General features: G+C 37.0%; 1 protein-coding gene and 1 long non-coding RNA gene across 3 annotated transcripts in view; one reads left to right on the top strand and one right to left on the bottom strand.

Annotated features, from left to right (window-relative positions):
* The window catches only part of TMEM167A (transmembrane protein 167A), a 36,360-nt gene extending 16,070 nt beyond the window's left edge, over nucleotides 1-20,290 (top strand). The window contains exons 2-4 of the mRNA XM_079918352.1: nucleotides 3,997-4,106; nucleotides 8,491-8,525; nucleotides 16,082-20,290. Of these exons, the coding sequence (XP_079774478.1) occupies nucleotides 3,997-4,106; nucleotides 8,491-8,525; nucleotides 16,082-16,152 (216 nt within the window). The 3' untranslated portion in view covers nucleotides 16,153-20,290. The remainder of the gene's footprint in view (nucleotides 1-3,996; nucleotides 4,107-8,490; nucleotides 8,526-16,081) is intronic.
* On the bottom strand, nucleotides 8,544-16,207 carry LOC307184693. 2 transcript variants are annotated; one of them, XR_013827795.1, is made up of 5 exons: nucleotides 16,068-16,207; nucleotides 15,133-15,239; nucleotides 13,169-13,320; nucleotides 12,560-12,674; nucleotides 8,544-11,663 (listed from the first exon to the last, which is right to left on the bottom strand). It is a non-coding gene; the product is annotated as an uncharacterized lncRNA (long non-coding RNA). The 2 variants fall into 2 exon arrangements; XR_013827794.1 differs by having other exon boundaries at nucleotides 8,544-12,674.
* Nucleotides 20,291-20,989: the final 699 nt, after the last annotated feature.

Genomic DNA, 20,989 nt, shown 5'->3' with positions numbered 1-20,989 from the left:
TCTAATGTCCTTCTTTTTCTTTATGGACTTTAAGTCTACTTTGTCTGATATGATTATTGCTACCACCACTTTACTGTCATTTCCATTTGCCTGAAATATTTTTTTCCATCTCCTCACTTTCAGTCTATGTGTCACCTTAGCCCTGAAGTGAGTCTCTTGTAGGTAGCATATTATAGGTTCTTATTTTTTATCTAATCTGCCACTCTGTGTCTTTTGATCAGGTCATTTAGTCTATTGACATTTAAAGTAGTTATTGATGGGTATGTGCTTATTGCCAGTTAATTTTGTACTTTGTTAGTTTCTTCTTCTTTTTCCTTTTGTGGTTTGATGGTTTTCTTTCGTATTATGCTTGAGTTCCTTTCTTTTTGAATCTATCGTATGTTTTTTATTTTGTGGTTAACTGGGTTTTCAAGTATGTTGACCATAACTATCTCTACTTGCTTTTACAATTTTTGTTGTTGTTGTTTTTGTTTTTGTCTTTGCTGCATCGCATCTTCATTGCCGCACATGGGCTTTCTCTAGTTGCAGTGAGCAGGGGCTACTCTTTGTTGCGGTGTATGGGCTTCTCATTGCGGTGGATTCTCTTGTTACGGAGCACAGGCTCTAGGTGCGTGGGCTTTGGTAGTTGTGGCATGCAGGCTCAGTAGTTGTGCCTCGCGGGCTCTAGAGCACAGGCTGAGTAGTTATGGCACACAGACTTAGTTGCTCCGCATGTAGGATCTTCCTGGATCAGGGATTAAACCTGTGTCCCCTGCGTTGGCAGGTGGATTCTTAACCACTTTGCCACCAGGGAAGTCCCTTCTTGTTTTTAATCAATGTAATGTCTTATTTAAATGATCTTCAATCCTTTTATATATTTGCTTTTCCTATTGTAATTTTCACTTTCGTATAAATTCTTGCTCCTTTTCTCTTTTGAGGAGACCTTAGGGTAGGTTTAGTATTGCTGTATTCTTTTAGTTTTTACTTGTCTGAGAAATTCTTTATCTCTCCTTCTATTCTAAATGATATTCTTGCTGGGTAAAGTATGTTGCAGGTTTTTCCCTTTCAGGACTTTGAGTATATCATGCCGCTACCTTCTGGTTTGCAATTTTCTGCAGAGAATTCATCCAGCTGATAGCCTGATAGGGATTCCCTTGTATATAGCTCTTTGTTTTTCTCTTGCTGCCTTTAGAGTTCTCTCTTTGTTTTTAACTTTTGCCATTTTAATTATGATATGTCTTGGGATAGGTCTGTTTGGGTTCATCTTTTGGGGGACCTTCTGTGCTTCCTGTACCAGGATATCTATTTCTTTCTTTTGGCTTGGGAAATTTTTAGCCCTAATTTCCTCAAATAAATTTTCAATCCCCTTTTACCTCTCTTCTTCTGAGACCACTGGAATGTGAACATTGGTATGGTTAATGTTATACCAGAAATCTTGTAAGTTGTTTTCATTTTTTAATTTTGTTTTTCTTTAGCTGTTCTGATTGATTTCCATCGTTCTGTTCTCCAGATCACTTATTTGTTCTTAAGTGTTATTTAGTTTGCTGTTGATTGCTCTAGATTGGTTGTTATCTCAGCACTTGAGTTGTCTAATTTTGATTGCTTCATCTTAGTAGTTTCTAGTTCCTTGTTACAGTGATCTGCATTTCTATTGATAATCTTAATTCCTTTAGCATTTTCCTTATCTTCTTTTTGAACTCAGGGTCTAGGAGACTGGTGAGGTCTGCTTCATTTCTTTTAGGGGATGTCTGTCATTCTTTTAATTGGGAGTAGCTCCTCTGCTTTTTCATTTTGCTTAACTTCTTCTGTCTGAGTTTAGGAGAAACGTTTTCTACTGTGGTCTTGAGGGGGTGTTTTCAACGTGGGAGCATCATGTGTACTCTGTGTGAGTCCAGTATTTTTGGTGTGAGGGCTGGTTTTGGTATGAATGCCAGCCACCTCTTCTCCCCAGAGTCTGCTGGCTGTTATCCCCTTGATGGGGATGTGATTGGTGTTTTGGTGTCCAGGGCCTGCACTGGGTGTTAGGCAGAACCCCCTCATTGCTCCATGGCCTGTTGGAGTCAGGGCCTCCTCCCCAGTTGTTGGAGTAGAAGCCCTGAGGGTTGGATTTGATGAGGCTCCATTGCCCTTGAGTGCGTGCCCTGTCCCAAAGGAGGTGACCGCTGAAGCAGGTGAGGCTCATGTGGTCACAGTGAACCTATATGCCTCCCATGCAGTCCAAAGTTGCTTCCCTTTTTCCATTGTGTTCGTCCTAGATGTAGTGCTAGGCAGTGATATGGAGTAGGCTGGCGCTGGGGGCCAGGGTGCTGTGGCTGCATGAATCGAGATGGTTGGGCTGCTGCCTGGGACCTTGACTGCTTCTGGCAGGCCTCTCCCAGGACCTGTCCACCCCAGATCCAACTCCAAGCAGAGGTGTGGGGTGGGCAGAACTGGAGCACTGAGTACTCCTCCCTAGAGGCTTTGTACCAGATACATGCCTTTCTGTGCTCCACCAGGTGCTGCTGACAAAGCCCAGACCCACCCCCTTTCCCCCCACCCCCACCTTAGGAGTGCTGACATTGGAACAGTGCCTCTGTTGTTAGACCTGGACCACACCCCAGACCCTCAGGACTAGCTCCTTGCAGCTAAATGGAGTCTTTCCCTAGGGTTTGTCTGCCAAGATTCACTGCTTAGCTGCTGTAGGTATTTGTAGCCCCACCAGATGCACACTTTGATTGGGAAGTGTGGTGAGGTACAGGTGCCAGCACCAGTCTCCCTTCACTGTGACTGTTAGCAAGCCAGTCTGCGCACACTCCTCTCAAGTAAAGTCCAGGCTTCTCTAGCCCCTCTGTCTGTCCCAGCAGGCAAGAGGGCTCCCTAAGCCTGCCTGTGTGGACCTTTTCTCCTTTACACATCCCCCCCAGAGGCTCAGGTCCCATCCTGATGCCTTTTTTTTTCTTTTCCTGTCCTACCTACTTACATGGAGGTCTTTCGTGCAGCTTTGGTTATATAGGAGATCTTCTGCCCATTTCCTATTGGTTTTCTGTGAGAATTGTTCCACATGTAGATGTATTTTCGATGTGTTTGTTGGGGGAGGTGAGCTTCACATCCTCCTACTCTGCCATCGTGATCCCCCTCGGGAAGTACTTCTGAATTTACTAAATAAGCATATTGCTGGCTACTGTGTTAGACTGATATATTTTAGCTACCTGTATATAATGGAAATGTTATTCTTTCTTATACGTACAGTAGTATTCCTGCACTTTTTAAAAATTGTTTTATTTTATTCAATCATCTCTTACTGGGCTCCCACTGTGCGGCTGGCACATAGGTGCTGGAGATTCAGAGTTGATAGACAATGTCCACTCTTCAGGGATGAGTATTGTGATAAACATGTAAGAGTTTTCTTCAGGAACAGAATCCTGTGTTAAATTTTATTTTAATGACTTTTAAAAAATCAGCAGTGAATGAGCAAGTGCTTTTCTTTCACCAAAATCTAATAGGCTAGTAGTATTAGTCAATAAATGGAACATGATTACTTAAATTTAAAGCATTCTTATTCTAAAAGAATTTCAGAATTGAAAGAAACTTGAGCCAGCATTGAGTCTGTCTCCCCATTCTCCACCCAGTTTTACTGATGTGAAACAGATTTAGAGAAGCCAATATTCAACTGAGGTCATATAACCAGCTTACTTGCAGAGCTTGGAGACCCCATGTCCTGCCTAGTAGTCTGGGATCCTAGAATATCTCTATTAATTATTGGTTAAGCTTTGGTGAGCTGTTTTGGATTCATGACATTTTTGGTAGTGTTTTTAAGTTCTTGAATTTAGAATTTTTGTTGCATCTTCTGAATTCCTTAGCCCAAAGAATGGAGAGGAAAGTATGCTCTCAAAATACCTTGTGATTTTGCTTTTAAAGTGTTCTCAGACACATCTGTTTGCCTTTTTGAAGAAAAAAGTATGATTCTTAATATGAATTTGACATTTTTTACCTGTGCAGTTTATCTTCTGACATTAATTTTTCTTTTTCTCTTTTTAGTCTGCCATTTTCAATTTTCAGAGTCTGTTGACTGTAATCTTGCTGCTTATATGTACCTGTGCTTATATCCGATCCTTGGCACCCAGCCTCCTGGACAGGAATAAAACTGGGTATGTCACTAATAATGTCTAATCACCCAAATTAGTTCTTAGAGATATTGAATGTCAGTTACTGAAAGTCATTAAATAATTTAATTCCTATATGTAATTTAGTTAATAATAACTTTTTACATTATTTTTTCCCTATTTTTAAAAATCCAAATCTTTATATTCACAGAAGCTTACTAAATAAAAATATAAATATCAGAAGTGACCTGAAATGTGTTGGACTGAAAAAAAAAGTGTATTTTAAAAGATGTGATAGATTTTTTTCTGAGATTGAAGCTACAATTTAGTACTTTCAAAGACAGTGTTTGGCCTTAGTATTTAATAGAATATTAGTAAAATTGGTTATCATATTTTGAAAGCATTAAACATCTTATAAGCACTGTGTCCATAAAAATAATAATATAGACATTGCCTCTTCATTCCCAGACTGGTCTAATCATACAGGCTCCTCATCTGTATCATAAAGCAAACATCTTTGGAGAAATTTATTTAGCTTACTTAAAAAAGTAATGAAAATTCAGTCTTGGGCATGTCACATCACTTTTAATTATATGTTCACACCCAAAAAACATTGAAGCTTAATATGATACCACAAAGACTTAAAATTTTTAAGTGCCATGTTCCTAATACAGAAATACATATTGAGTTCAACCAGGACAAGTATGTAAAAAAACAGAGACCATGTGGTGAAAACTATGCAGACTTTCTTCGCCTTACAGATTTATTAATTTCTTGAATTCACAATTGTCTTTAATTCTTTTGTGGTAAGATCCTGTACCTCACTTAATCATCTTAAGAAATAATAGGATGAAATAGTAGAATACTTCACATAGGAATAATTAATTATCTCCAGCACCTTTTTTGTTTTTGATGAAAGGAAAAGGGCCAAATTAAGATCCTGCAAGGTCAAACTCTGCTTTTCCACTAATAAAAAGCCCCTACAAGAGGCCAGGTAGTAGATACTCAAGCATGAGAGGAAATAATTCTCTTTTCTTCAACTCCATTATATCTTTGGGGTCATAATTAACATTTATTCAAACATCCTATTATCTAAATCATTTGGCTTTTGTTACTATTCCTTTCTTTTTATTACATAGGTTTGTTTGAACATCTATAAAGATATAAATAGAACCCCTAACCAGTTTTGAATAATGAAAATCTATAATCCTGTTCCAATAAACTGATTGTCTGTCTCTATTGGCATGAGGGATTTTATTTAACCTACTGAAGGTGAAAATAGATGTTATTTGTCCATCAGTTTTTCTGACAATGCCTCACTTCCTTTGTAGACATTATCTTCTCATCAGTCCACCTTTTTCTCTGAACTCAGCACTCAATACTTTGTCCCTTTGTTGAAATTATATAATCTTATTTGTTGCTTAGTTGTGCCTGAAGCCTTTCTAGCCAGCCAGTTTTATTTCCTCCTACCCTTCTTCTGCAACCCCCAACGATTAACTTATAATTAAAGCATATGGTAGAATCCAGTAAACAGTATCATTGATCATTAGTTTAGATTTCTAATGTAATACATAATGTCTAATAAGAAATTTAAGTGTTTATGTCATTGAAGAATAATCTCATAGTGGCAGAACAGTGTATTTGTACTTTTCTGATGCTACGACAAAAAAAGTAGATTGCATGTGGAAATGTCTGCTCCTCATTCCTTTGGAAGCAGGAACACATCCATAACATGCTACATTAAAAAAGGAGTTCTCAGGGCTGCCAACCTTACAGTAGAGGTTGAGTAGTAGTATATTTCTCCTACATAAAAACCAAAGAAATAACACGCCTATTTTCACATTTTAAAATATATAATGATATAGTCAACTGTTTCAAAGCTTTTTTTTTTAAAACTTTGCTTCTATTTATATAAATGTTAAGCCCCTTTTATTTTGACTTGTACATATGAAGTATTTTCTGTAGAAGAAATTTTTACTGGTCATTGTTCTGTTGTAATACGTATTTTTATGAGACTCAAAATAAGCTTTCCAGGCTTCCCTGGTGGCGCAGTGATTGAGAGTCCACCTGCCGATGCAGGGGACACGGGTTCATGCCCCGGTCCGGGAGGATCCCACATGCCACGGAGCGGCTGGGCCCGTGAGCCATGGCCGCTGGGCCTGCACATCTGGAGCCTGTGCTCCTCAGCAGGAGAGGCCACAACAGTGAGAGGCCTGCGTACCGCTAAAAAAAAAAAAAAAAAAAAAGCTTTCCTTTCATTATAGTGAGTATTCCATGCTAAAGTGAAGATAATCTGGACCAATTAGATAAAATGAGTTCTTGATAACTTCACTGTTGAAAATAACAAATTAATTTTTTGCTGCTTCAAATAATATAGAACTAAAAAGCAGCAAAGAAAGATTGCTACTTTGTCTTGCTTCATATTTTCATAGACTTAATAGTTTTATCAGCAGATAGACTTATTGGCTTATATCCTTAGAAACTAAGCAGCATATCTGCATTGGTTTTTACCAGCTAATAAAGTTCCTTTTAGCATTTGGGATATTACAGAAATGTCTAGGTAGGGAAATATGTGAAAAAGGCCAAAGCAGTACCAATTAATCTCTTAAGTTGCCAAGTTGGGAAATTTTTTTCATTTAAATAGCTTTCAGTATGCTAAGTGTGTTATACCAATTTCCTAATGAGGCTTTTAGTTATTTCTAGACTATAAGACCTGAAAAGACCTTGACTATGGTCATGTGGTTTCAGATTATTCTGTGGGGCCCTAAGCTTTCCATAGAGGAACTTCAGGTGTCCTGCCTCTGAGTACCTCAGCCAGAGGAGCTTTAAGTCAATAATGCATTTTATAATCAATAGACTTTTAGAATCAAGCATCCAGGGCTTTGCAGATCACTAACCAGTTGTCTTTCATTTTTTGATGAAATGTAAGCCAATGTAAGTGATACCTGGAGTCATGTCACATACACCTTTAGCCTGTGTAATACTGAGCACAGCGCATGTTAATCACTATTCTAAAGACTTTCTGTGTAATAACTCATTTAATCCTTGTAACAACCCTATGAGGATGAGATAAAGAGAAAAGAGGTAAAATAACTTGCCCACAGTTATGCAACCAATTAAGTAGGATTGAACTTAGGCACAATCTAGCCCTGATCCTTTGCTTTCAAGAGTGCTTATGATTTTGGTCCTTTTTATTCCTATAAGAAGAAAATTGTTTCACCTGTCAGAATGCCCATCCCTCACAATAAACTTGTATTTTTGCCCATTTCATTTAATCTGTACTAAGAGACTTCTTGCTTTGATGTCAGGAATTCACTGTATACTTCAAAGGAGGAAAGTGTATAGAACTTGATTGAATCAGCATTTTCTTTCAGTCTTAACCATTCAAATACAGTGATTCATTGCCAGCCATCTCTTTGGGCAAAAAAAAAAAAATTATAAATTTCCCTGTAATTTAAACATTATGATTTTCTTATCCCAATCCTAATAAGTAATGTTAATTTATCTTGATTTGTAACCATGTGTAACACTATTTATAATTCTATTCTTTTGTCACACCAACAAAATAGTTGTCTACAATGTGTGTTTTTTCCCAAATGTCTCTATTCATTGAATGACTTGTCCTTTTTTTTGAGCTGGTATTTTTTAATGCATGCAAAATAAGTGATATATCCATATAATATGTATTCATAATATATTCATTCATAGAATTGAAATGGACATATTAGTCTAATTTTTCTTATTTCCAGAGTATATGTGTTTTAAATGGCATATTTAGTTAATTGCATATACAATTATATGAAACTAGGGTTTTCCACTTACATTGAAATATATATGTTGAAATATATTGAATATATTACACTGAAATATAGGCTCATATTTTTGTATTCCTCCTTATTTAATGTTATAGTTATGTAAATGCTATCATTGGAGTTCATGATTATAGATCATTTAAATAAAGAACTATATTCAGTAAGAAGTAAGTTTATTCAGTATGAGAGTTTTATTTTTTAATGTAAAAATTTATCCAGAACCAACTGTTCCCATTTACTGTTTTCTCAAAGTTAACATTTATTTAAATGGGCATATGTATTTTCTGCTTTTGAAGGCAAAGCACTTGAAGTTGACGGAATCAATCTTCTAATAGTAAGCCCTGGTGCAAATTTTTGCCACTGTCACATTAATTTACTTTGGGCTTAACCTGTGAGACAACATATGTTCAGTTTCTGACAGTTTCTATACATTGATGGTTGATAAGCTATTACTGTGTCCTACTTTTCTCCATAAGTGGTGGCTCAACATCAACTACATTTCAGTTTAAAGCAAAGCATCAGCAGTTAAAATACTAGTATATAATAAATTCTCCATATAGTTCTGAATAATTCACCTTTCCCAGTAAACAGTAGATACTTTTTTTTATTCTATGCAGGTTGTTGGGTATATTTTGGAAGTGTGCCAGAATTGGTGAGTAGCTATCTATAATCTCTCTCCACTTCTTCATCTGTAAATTGTTGGCCAATTTACTTGTTGTGTTCAAACAAATCAAATGTCAGTTTTTAAAGTGCAGCCTTCTCAACTATGTGCATTTTGCAGTAGTTTGTAGAGTTCCACCTAACTCTTTTCCTGACACTATTTAAAACTAGACTTCATAGATAGCTAATAATACTTCATTAGCAGGGAGATGGAAAATATGACAAAAGTCTCTCTAATTCAGATATCAAATATTATGCATTCCTGGTTTTGGGGAGATTTCAGACAAATGTGTATAGTTTTATGCACACATACTTTAGTATAGAGCATGCAATTCTGTATAATGTGTACCATTTTGATAACTGAGGATGATTTTTCCATTTAATGAAAGGCTTGCTGAGCAACTATCTAATTGCCCTCTGCTAGGTCATAGAATCTTATTGGTTGCTTTTAGAAAACATGAACTATTTCATCTTTTGAATCCATGTATGTGGTCATACTTGAGCTTTGTGTAAATGTGGATATCTTCTAACTTTTCATAATAAGATTAGTAGCACCTTAAGTGTGTTTATGGTTAGATAACAGTATATACTATACATTGTCCCATAACACTACGTATACAATAACATTTAACACAGTGCCCAGCACATAGTAGACTCTCAAATGATTGGTAAGTAAATGAATTAAAATGCATTTTATTTGCCAGTATTCTTTTTTTATTGCAGTATAGTTGATGTAGAATATTACATAAGATACAGGTGTACAACGTAGTGATTCATAATTTTTAAAGGTTATATTCCATTTATAGTTATTATAAAATAGTGGCTATATTCCCTGTGTTGTACTATATATTCTTGTGGCTTATTTATTTTATACATTACAGTTTGTACTTCTGAACCCCCTACTCCTGTCTTTCCCCTCCCCCCTTCCCTCTCACCACTGGTAACCACTAGTTTGTTCTCTAGATCTGTGAATCTGTTTACTTTTTCCTATATTCACTACTTGGTTTTATTTTTTAGATTCTACATATAAGTGATATCATACAGTGTTTGTCTTTCTCTGACTGACTTATTTCCCTTAGCATAAAAACCTTCAAGTCTATCCATGTGGTTGCAAATGGCAAAATTTCATTCTTTTTTATGGCTGAGTAGTATTCCAGAGAGAGAGAGAATGAGAGTGAGTGAGTGTATGCCACATCTTTATCGATTCACCTGTTGATGGACACTTAGGTTGCTTCCATATCATGGCAACTGTAAGTAATACTAAGTAATACTACTTTGAACATTACGGTGCATGTATCTTTTCAAAATAATGTTTTTGTTTTAGTCGGATATGTACCCAGGAGTGGGATTTCTGGGTCATATGGTAGCTCTATTTTTACTGTTTGGAGAAACCTCCATCCTGTTTCCCACAGTGGCTGCACCAATTTACATTCCCACCACCATCCACATCCTCAGCAACATTTGTTGTGTTCTTTCTGATGACAGGTGTTCTGACAGGTGTGAGATAACATCTCATTTTTGCATTTCTCTGATGATTAGTATGGGTTGTTTGTTTTTTTGATGTTGAGTTGTATGAGCTGTTTATAGATTTTGTATATTAATCCCTTATCAGTCATATCATTAGCAAATATTTTCTCCCATTGTGTAGGTTGTCTTTTTGTTTTGCTGATGGCTTCCTTTGCTGTGCGAAAGCTTTTATGTTTAATTAGGTCTGATTTGTTTATTTTTGCTTTTGTTTCCTTTGCTTTAGGAGACAGATCAAAAAAAATATGATTTAATGTCAAAGAGTGTTCCATTTATGTTTTCTTCTGGGAGTTTTATGGTTTCCAGTCCTACATTTAGGTCTTCAGTCCATTTTGAAATTATTTTTATATGTGGTATGAGAAACTATTCTGACTTCATTCTTTTAGCTGTTTTCATTCTTTGTAGCTGTTTTCTCAGCACCACTGAGAGGGGTGGGGAGCAGTTCCTGACACAGTTTTGTATGGAGTCCAGGGTGTCCTGAAACTTGTGTTGGCCTGCTAGTGGGCAGGACCATGTCCCAACTGGTCCCAGGGCAGGGTCTGGCCTACTGGGAGGTGTGGGCAGGCTGGGTCTGCAGATTGCAGGATTGTGGTTTTCTTGCATTTGGTGTCTGCCACCTGATGGGTGAGGCTGGTCCAGAGGCTAGAACAGGCTTCCTTGAGGGCAGGGCTGGGCTCCAGGAGTTTCTGGGGCTGGTGCCTGCCCACTGGTTGGGGAACTGGGTGCTGGGACCCTGCTGGACAGGGCCATGTCCAGAGGCAGCTGTGGGCTCAGGGGGTCTTAAGGCAGCCTGTCTGCTGATGGGTGGGGCTCTGTCCCCACTGAGTGAGTTGCTTGGCCTGAGGTGTCCCAGTACTGGCACCTATAGACTGTTGGGCCAGGGCACGGTTGGGTCCTAGCACTAATAAGCTAGAGGGAAGATTCCACAATGGCACCTGCTAGCACCAGTGTCCCCATGGTAGAAGTAGCTCTATGAATGGCTGCCACCAGTGTCTATGTCCCCAGGGTGCGTTGCAGTTGCCTCCTGTTCCTCCGGGAGATTCTCCAAGACCAGCAAGTAGGTCTGACCCAGGCTCCTATCAAATTACTGCTTTTGCCCTGAGTCCTGGAATGTGTGAAACTTTGTGGGTGCCCTTTAAGAGTGAAGTCTCTCTCCCCGAAGTCCTATGGGACTCCTGAAATTAAGGCCCACTGGCCTTCAAAGCCAGTGCTCTGGGGGCTCGTCTTCCCAGTGCAGGACCTCCAGGCTGGAGAGCCTTATGTTTAGGTCAGACCTTTCACTCCTTTGAGAGAATCTCTACAACGTAATTATTCTCCAGTTTGTGGGTTGTCCACCCAGTGGTATGGGACTTGACTATACAGCTAGTCTTCCCCACCTACCTGTCTCCTTGTGGTTCTTTCTTTGTGTCTTTGGTTGTAGAAGATCTTTTCTGGTAGGTTCCAGTCTTTTTCATCGATGGTTGTTCTGCAACTAGTTGTGATTTTGGTGTGCTTGTGAGAGGAGGTGAGCTCAGGGTGTTTCTACTCCACCATCTTGGCCAGTCTCCCCAAGAGATAGTATTTTCTGATGCTTTTAGATCACATTTGCAGAGTCCCAACGCAAACCCTGAAACAACAGAAGAAATCTTAAGCCCTTCAAAAGTAACCAAGAAGAGGAAGAGAAAGAGACAAAAAAGCACCCTCAAGGGCTAATGCTGATAGCTAATGGTAAATGTAAATATATATACACCAAACTCCTTGCTTCAAGATCCAGGTCACTCAAGGAAAAAGGTAATCTCGCTAAGGAACAGGCTGGTAAGAATACCTCACATAAACTACAAAGAGAGAACATAATGGGATTGTCTCCATAATTTCACTTTCTGATATTTCATTGTTTGTTAGTGTATAGAAATGCAACAGATTTCTGTATATTAATTTTGTATCCTGCGACTTTACCAAATTCATTGATGAGCTCTAATAGTTTCCCCATTTATCATCTCATCAAAAAGAATCGAATACCTAGCAATAAAGCTAAGGAGGTTAGAGACCTGTACTCCGAAAACTAGAAGACACTGATGAAAGAAATTGAAGATAACACAAACGGATGGAAAGATACACTGTGTTCTTGGATTAGAAGAATCAATATTGTTAAAATGACCATAGTATCCAAGGAAATCTACAGATTCAGCTGCATTCCCTATCAAATTACCAATGGTGTTTTTCACAGAACTAGAACAGATAATTTAAAAATTTGTATAGAAACACAAAAATTCCGATTAGCCAGAATAATCTTGAGAACAGTATGGTACCGGCACAAAAACAGACATAGATCAGTGGGACAGGATAGAAAGCCCAGAACTAAACCCCACGCACTTATGGTCAATTAATCTAGGACAGTGGAGGCAAGAATATACAATGGAGAAAAGACAGTCTCTTCAGTAAGTGGTGCTGGGGAAACTGGACAGCTATATGTAAAAGAATGAAATTAGAAGATTCTCTAACACCATACAAAAATAAACTCACATCTAGGTGTTTGTTTAATCCATTTTAAGACTGGATACTGTGAAACTCCTAGAGGAAAACATAGGCGGAACACTCTTTGACATAAATCGCAGCAATATTTTTTTGGATCCGACTCCTAGAGTAATGGAAACAAAAACAAAAATAAACAAATGGGACCTAATCACACTTACATGCTTTTGCACAGCAAAGGAAACCATAAACAAAACAAAAAGACAGTCTATGGAATGGGAGAAAATATTTGCAAATGATGTGACCAACAGGGAATTAATGTCCAAAATATACAAACAGTTTGTACAGCTCAATATCAAAGAGATAACCCAATCAAAAAATGGGCAGAAGCTCTAAATAGACATTTCTTCAAAGAAGACATACAGATGGCCAACAGGCACATGAAAAGAAGCGCAACATCGCTAATTATTAGAGAAATGCTAATCAGAACTACAATGAGGTATCACCTCACTCTGGTCAGAATGGCCAACGTCAAAAAGTCTGCAAATAATAAATGTTGGAGAGGGTGTGGAGAAAAGGGAACCCTCCTACACTGTTGTTGAGAATGTAAATTGGTGCAGCCACTATGGAGAACCCTTAAAAAACTAAAAATAGAGTTACCATATGATTCAGCAATCACACTCCTGGGCATATATCCAGAGAAAACCATAATTCGAAACGATATATGCACCCCAATGTTCATTGCAGTCGTAGACTATCACTCAACCATAAAAAAGAGTAAAATAATGCCATTTGCAGCAACATGGATGGATCTAGAGATTAAGGCAGAGAAAGACAAATATCATATGATCTCACTTATATGTGGAATCTAAAAAAAATGATACAAATGAATTTATTTACAAAACAAATAGACTCATAGATATTGAAAGCAAACTTATGGTTACCAAAGGGGAAAGGCAGGGGCAAGGGAAGGGGATAAATTAGGAAATTGGGATTAACAGATATGTACTACTATATATAAAATAGATAAATAGCAGGGACCTACTATATAGCACAGGGACCTATATTCAATATCTTGTAATAACCTGTAATGGAAAAGAATCTGGAAAAAGAGTATATGTATAAATATATGTGTGTGTGTATCTATCTGAATCGCTTTGCTGAACACCTGAAACATTGAGTCAACTATTCAATAAAAAAAGAGAGAGAACATATGGAAGAGCAAGACAGTTTGAGGAAGTAGAGAATATCACTGGATTAGAGTCATACTAACATTAAAGTTGCTAGCTCATGAATAAAATATTAAGGTATTTTAAATCCATCTTTTGTGTAATAAATTAGAAAACGATGTACAACTCCATTTAGTAGCCAATCCAGGTGATCCTTTTGTTCACAATTTTTACTTGAAAGTATAGCTAAAGTTTTCAGACATCTAGTTTATAGCTTTCTTCATGTTATCCTATAGTACTACCTATTTTTATGTCTAATTATAAACTGTGCCTTTTTTTGCTTGCCCATGTATTTCCATTTTCCTGTCTTGACTATATGAATACCATAGGTTAAATGGTTCAATTATTCATTTTTGCCAATTATGTGGAAAGCATTAGCTTTTCATTTTGGCAAAGTGGTTTAGAAAATGTTGATGGTGATATGCTGCTTTCTCAACCACATGCTCCTCTCTTATCTTGACACAGAATATATCCACAAAGAAAGGAAACAGTTTTAATGGGAAAAGGCCCAGCCAAATCATCTTATCATGTTACACATCACATTACAGCAACTGTTTCACATTCACTTATAGAGACCTAAGACCAGACAAGAAGTAACATTCTTACCCAAGTTCAACCAAAGATGTTTAGCCTCTACCACATGGCAGTCTCTTTTAAGAAAATTAAAAACGGGAAAATGAAACCCATATGTAAATTATAGCATTCTAAGTTGGAGGATGAGGAAGAGAAGAACTTCCTCAAAAATTAATTTCCAGCAGATGGAAAATTTAGGACAATATTAGTTTCTTCTTTTAGTGTTTAAGAAGACTATATTAGACAGTGAGAGTATCTAGCCCTGTGGTGAGTGACAGGCTTCCTTATGAGATCTACCAGAAATTTTGGTCTGATTGTTTTGTTGGATAACTTGAGTTTTTTACCCTGAAAGAATCAGCATGGCTAAAAAATGAGGAACCACGGTATTTTTTAGTTTCAAAAGATTTTTTTTTCCAGTTGAGATAATATTGTAAAAACACTGTATTTTCTCACTTTCTAGATTTTCCTTTAGCTGGAATGCAGTCCATCAAATGTCTACGGATAGAAAAAACTTTCAGAAAAACACCAGATGTTTATTTTATTTGTATGTGTGTAATGTCTTCTGTGAATATTGCCATTGAACAAATATATAAACTTTTTGACTGTATCACTATGATCTCAGTGAGGAAGCTCTGAAAATGAAGATGACCTTCAAGGTTTTAGTTGATAAGAGTGGTCAAGATTGACATTTTCCAGAAGTAGTTAACTGAACTTGCTAGTGAAATATGGAACTTAGTTACTAGAAAAGATTATTTTAAACATCACAGAAAAACACAAGTGAGGTGAGTATAAACCATCTCTGTAAAGGAACCAGGTACATACCCAGGATTATTCCTAGAAGTAGCACATCACTCTTTCTCCTTCTTCCTTTCTTATGTGCCCTCAAGGCAGCATAAAAATGCCTGGTGCTTTGTGCAGCCTTGCAATTACTGAAGAAACAGGAAAGAACAAGATGAGTTTGAGTTAGCTCACAATTACAGGATCTCTGTTTATAGGAGTTTCACAAGCCAACTCCAGATCTACTTCATGCAAAGGAAAGTCTCCAAGTATAAACAAACACTCCTTAAACACATGTGAAAATTGACTAATACAGAAGTGGTTGTTCTAAGTTCTGCATCTCTAACCCAGAGTAATTATACTATAAAAGATTTGATATGAAATCCATTTCAGAAATAGTTTAGTTTTCTCTGATATGTTTTTATTAAGCATTCTACGTTATGTTGATTTTTTAAATGCAGTTTGATTGAACACCCTCTGTTTATTTTCATCTAGGAATGCTTATTTTTTACCCCTTATAATTGTCATGAATTGCTATCAATGAAGAAAAAAAGTATGGCTAGAAACTGTATGTTGAATTTCTTTTTATAGGTGGAAATTTCCCTTTTTTATAGGGAAAAAACAAGCAATACTTCTTTGGTTTTAATTGAGTTTTTGAGATAATTTCATTTGGATCTTTAGCCTACATTCTGTGTTATATTTTTTAGTATCTGGGTTTATGCAGTGACACTGAAGTGGCTCATGAAAGGTTTTCTAAAGGCATGAAAAGGAGGTGGTCTTAGAAATAGATCAGTATAGTTTAGCTCATTCTGGAGTATACTCACTTTTATGTTGCATGTAGTTTGTTTTGCCCACCCCTGCCCCTAAATATATGGGCTTCATAGGCAAGAATTTTATCTTGGTTTTTTATATGCCCCTCTCCTGTAGTAAGTAATAGCCTTACTGCTAACCACTCAGTTAATCAACATGAATATATCTACCTTTTTTCCAACAGGTGAACGGAAGAGTCCTTATGTTGCGGTATGCTGTATTGTGATGGCCTTCAGCATCCTCTTCATACAGTAGCTTGGAAAAATGCCAGAATTCAGTTGCAATCAGATTTAAATATGAAAAAAAGGACTTATCTGCAGAAAATAATGGAAAGAATGGTTAACCCTTTTATCTTTGAACATTGAATGAGATAAATTTTCAGCTGCTGTTCTCTATTTTTGTTATTGGACCAATGTTCTATATAAATAATTAGTATGTAACCATTTAATACTCAGAGCTTAAATATGTCTGTAACATCAACCTCAGTACTGTCACTACAATATTACATTCTGCATATGTCATTCTATTATGTCAGATACCAGTTTTTAGTGAGGTATCTTTAAGACACATAGGAGAAAACAAAATTGGTAAATTACCTAAGTTCCTTTCACCGTGATTTGGAAACGATAAATCTTTATAGAATGAGACTTTTTGGACTAGCTTTTTTATTGGAAAAAAAAAAAAGGTTCAATTCGTGTTGGTAAGGACTGCATTCATATTTAATAATGCTGGCTTTTCCTCTGACCACATCATTTTGAGCATTAACCAGAGTACCTCTACTGTTAGCAAACTGTAGTTTATTACAGGTATTTAAACTATTTAAAACAAGCCTATGCAGTTCTTAAGGAGGAAGATAAATGAGAAGTGACTTAAGAGTGCTATTGAGAAAATGTTCCTATTTAACATAAAAGAATTCAGAATACCTGACTGGTGTTATCGTCTCTGAAACCTCTGGTTAAGTATGGATAAATGTCTTAAGCATAAATTTGACCAGCTAACTGTTGTTTTTGGAATAAGGCTACATGCTTAGAGTAAAAAAGAGCTAAATGGAATGATAATCTTACACACGTTTTTCATTCTTTTTAGTGTTAGGTCTCTACATTTTAATTACCCCAAAATGCAAACTGTGTTTTTGTTTTTTAATACAGCACTTTAAATCTAGTTTATGTTTTGCCTATAAACTTGAACTGGAATCTTGTGTAACTTACTACATGATGATAAACAGTTTTCACATCTACTTACCATATGCCATGGCATAAATGTCTTTGAGCTTTGATGATAAAGGAGGACCTTCAGTAATTTTCATTGAGGCAAGAGGAACATTGGAAATGTGACATAAATTTTGTAGTAGAGCAGTTATTACACATTTATGGTTAACATTTCAAAATTCAGTTAAAGTTTCAAAGCGAAGGAAAACTTCTTAACTAAAAATTGCCCATTATACATAGTATTAATTTGATATTGTTGTCGGCTGTTAATTCCCCATAAAGATAAAAAGAATAAACTTTTTTTTTTAAGAAAAAAAATTGTTTAGAATTATTTTTAAATGAGCCTGCCAGTAGCTGTTTCTGCAGAAACAAAGTATGGAACTGAAAGTTACCTATTTTTAGGACCACTTTAAAGTACTTAGAATTCTAGGAAACGTAAGAAAATCTTGTTACACATTGCCTGCTTTTTTTTTGCAAAAGATAAAAGCTGCTGTTTGGCTGTCAGTATATTTGTTTATTGTACATTTCTGGCTTATCTATAGCTGGTTTAAAATGGTATATTTTGCCTTAAACAGGTTAATCAGGTTATAATTGTTCCTACTCTGCACTATCTCTTGGGCTTTGCATTAGGTCAAGGATTTTCAGGGTATCCCCAAAATAGGACTCTTATCAGAATATACATGCAGAGTAAGTCACCTTTCTGGGTCTAGTTTCTTGAATGGCCATCTGTTGTCCAACTCTGCTGCCAACTAGACTTTCCAAAAGCTATATCAACTAATTTTTTATATACTAACACAAATCTAATATGAAAAAGGGAGGACTATTCTAGATAATCAGTTCTAGGACATTTCTTTTAAGTTGGCATTTCAGAGGAGGTAGGTGGAAAGTAGAGGAAGAAATAATTTTTTGGAAAATTTGTGGCAACATATAAACATTTTACTGTGTGTAGATGCTGAACAGAATAGGAAGCAGCTTATTTCTTATTTCACGAACCCATGTCCCCTGCATCGGCAGGCGGACTCTCAACCACTGCACCACCAGGGAAGCCCAATGAGCATTTTCTTTAATGTATTTTTTTTTTTCAAAGAATTACCACTAAATCCTATTCTCTAACCCAAAGGGCGGCGTAGGTAGTTTTAAGCCCACAGAATATTCAGATATTCCTTTTGTGGTCTTGGCGAGGTGGTAAGATGCAGAAGAGGATTAAGGATCAATTTAAACATCAGATGGACTGCCTCTGTCACACAGTCTTGGTGCAAGGCCAGATGGGATGATGGGCACTAAAGTCCACAGCTTGCTAGATTCAAATACCCTCCCTAAGCTCCTTCCTGGCTCCAAAATCTTTTGATTCCATCTTGCCTGGAATTTGTTTTGTGCTGATGTTTAGTTCCTGATTGGCCTCAGCTGTGCCAATGGCAGGAGCATGCCTTCTTTCCAGGCAGTCTTAAAAGATGTTCAATCAAAAGAAGACATAGTCTGCTGAATTCCCTCTGTGGCTTAAAAAAGTTTAGATTCAAGTCCAGTATTTTGTTAATGCCTATGCTGCTGTGCCAGACACTACTATCCTGAATGTTCTTACATCGTCAGATTCAAAACAGTCCTATGCTGGGAAAAGTAGTAATATGTAACTTGTAACAGACACCATCATCTTAGTAAAATGCAGATCAGTCTAGTTCTAACCTAGGACAAAATTGAGATTTCAGTGAAGTAACTTCTTCAAGTTCACAAAGTCAAAAATGAACAGATCTCTGCCTGGTTTTGTGAAAAAGACCTACCACTTACAAATAGAATATTTATATTTCAGCATTTTAAAGAGGCATTAAGAGAGTGCATTCAATCTATTATCACTGAACACAAGTACACAGTTTCTTCCCTCTAGTGGTTCATAATATTGTGGGTGAGAGAGAAATTAGGTTATTTTATATGAAGTGCAGTGTGATAGCATTTATTATTGAGATAACACCAGGATTCTAGAAGAAAATAAAAAGGTGACAGCTCAGTCAGGGATATGAACTTCCTTCCAGAGAAGCAAGGCTTAAGCTGAATTTAAGAGCAATATGCAAAAGCACCAGGGGTATATTATGGACCATCAGTACCTAGCTTGTCGTGCCAGCCACTTGGGGAGTACCCCTGAGCCTTGAACAACACAGGTTTGAACTGTGCAGCTCCACTTATAGGTTGGGTTTTTTTCAGTGGTAAATGCTACAGTACTGCACGATCCCAAGTTGGTCGAATCTGTGGCTACGGAACCTCGCTTATGGATGGCTGACTGTAGGATATCCCTGGAGTGTCGACTGCGCAGACGGTCAGCGCCCCTAACCCCCACATTGTTCAAGGGTCAACTACACTACGATATAAGCCTAGAAAGGTGGAGAGAGGTTAGATCCTAAAGGGTCTTGTATTTTTCTCATTGCTGTCTATTATCTACCTCAGAATTGAAGTTCAATATGTTTCCTCCTGCCTGACAGAAAAATTCAAGAATAAAAATAAAATTCTCCCTTGGTGTATGTGTAAACAAGGTTAAATATATCCATGCCAACCTTATTTTGGACCAAGAATAATACATTACTGTCCTCTCCAGAGGCAAGCCAAGGTAACTTACCAGTCAGGTCAAATATTTTCAGGAACTCTGAGTAGCTCATACTCTATCAGTGCCAAAAGTAGTCAGGATTGTTAAAGCACACATGTGCATAAGAAGCGAAAGTGGTTGCAATTTCTACATTTCCTGGGTGCACAGAAAAGATTTCTAATAAACAAGGACATGTGCTCCTTTCAAAGCCTTTGAGAAGTACTGGATCCTAGGAAACTGAAAACAAGAACGGAAGATTCTTGGGGACGCCTCTACTTTCTTTGGTATCCAGTAACAGTAGATGTACAAAATATAAGTACTTGTGTAATATCAGCATTGTGAGTATTGCACAGCCCTGTTATTCTCAATCAGCAAGTTACTAGCTTCCAAAAATAGCTTCATGATGATGTAATCTATACATTGCCTTCCACAGTTTCTTTTACTTTGCCCTCAACCAGTCCCAAAATGGTAATCTGAAATGCCACTCCAATATCAGAAAAAAAAGGGTAGGTGGAAATATATTTCCTGTGGTTTTGAGAGTACAAAAAATCATCCTACTCTGTGGTTAGTGCATATGTCTGTGGTATGTAATAAAAATCAAAATGAACTTGCAAGAGCCTCCTAGTTTTGTCTTATTGTCAGATGAGTGAAAGGTTTTTTAGGGGTTGGTTAGAGTATTGAAATGGCCATGTTTTGAGTAAGATGGGAATAGAGAAATATTTCTATTTGTTTTACCTGCGTTTTAAGTCATGGCTGGTCGAGGTTGGTTTGGAGAAGTTTTATTTTTATATTGTTTTGCATCTTAAAGCTGTTCAATCTATTATATTGCTGTTTCTTTGAGCCTTCAAGAGTCTAATGAGCTTTAGATGTGAAGTCATGAATTCCCTCCAGAGATGGTGGAAATCTGATTCTGAGTGAAAGTGACAATTAATTATTGACAGTGACTTTCAACTTGTCCTCAACTGACAGCCTTCAGATGCCCAAGCCTTCTGGCAAGTAGCTATCAAAATCTGTGAGCAGTGACCATCAGAGTGAGATTATTTAGCCAGTTTATACCATTTATTGAGAAATATGAAAAAAAACATATGTACTGTGTACCTTGCTTTGGGTAGCATGGTCTTTCTACTGTTATCTTCCCAGCACCCAGTTAACACAGACAAACCTTCGTTAGACCTGTTACCGGAAATAATTGACTTAACCAAGTGAATTGCAACAACTATATTTTTAGTTGAGTTTTGAATTCAAAAAGTACTTCATATACGAATAGAAAAACAGTATCTTAGTTGTATCCTCAGTGTATATTATAAACCTCCCT

This window comes from Stenella coeruleoalba, assembly GCF_951394435.1.
Source record: "Stenella coeruleoalba genome assembly, chromosome: 3".
NCBI lineage: Eukaryota > Metazoa > Chordata > Mammalia > Artiodactyla > Delphinidae > Stenella > Stenella coeruleoalba.
The sequence above is the reverse complement of the archived record's forward strand: the minus strand, read 5'-3'. Positions and strand labels throughout refer to the sequence as shown.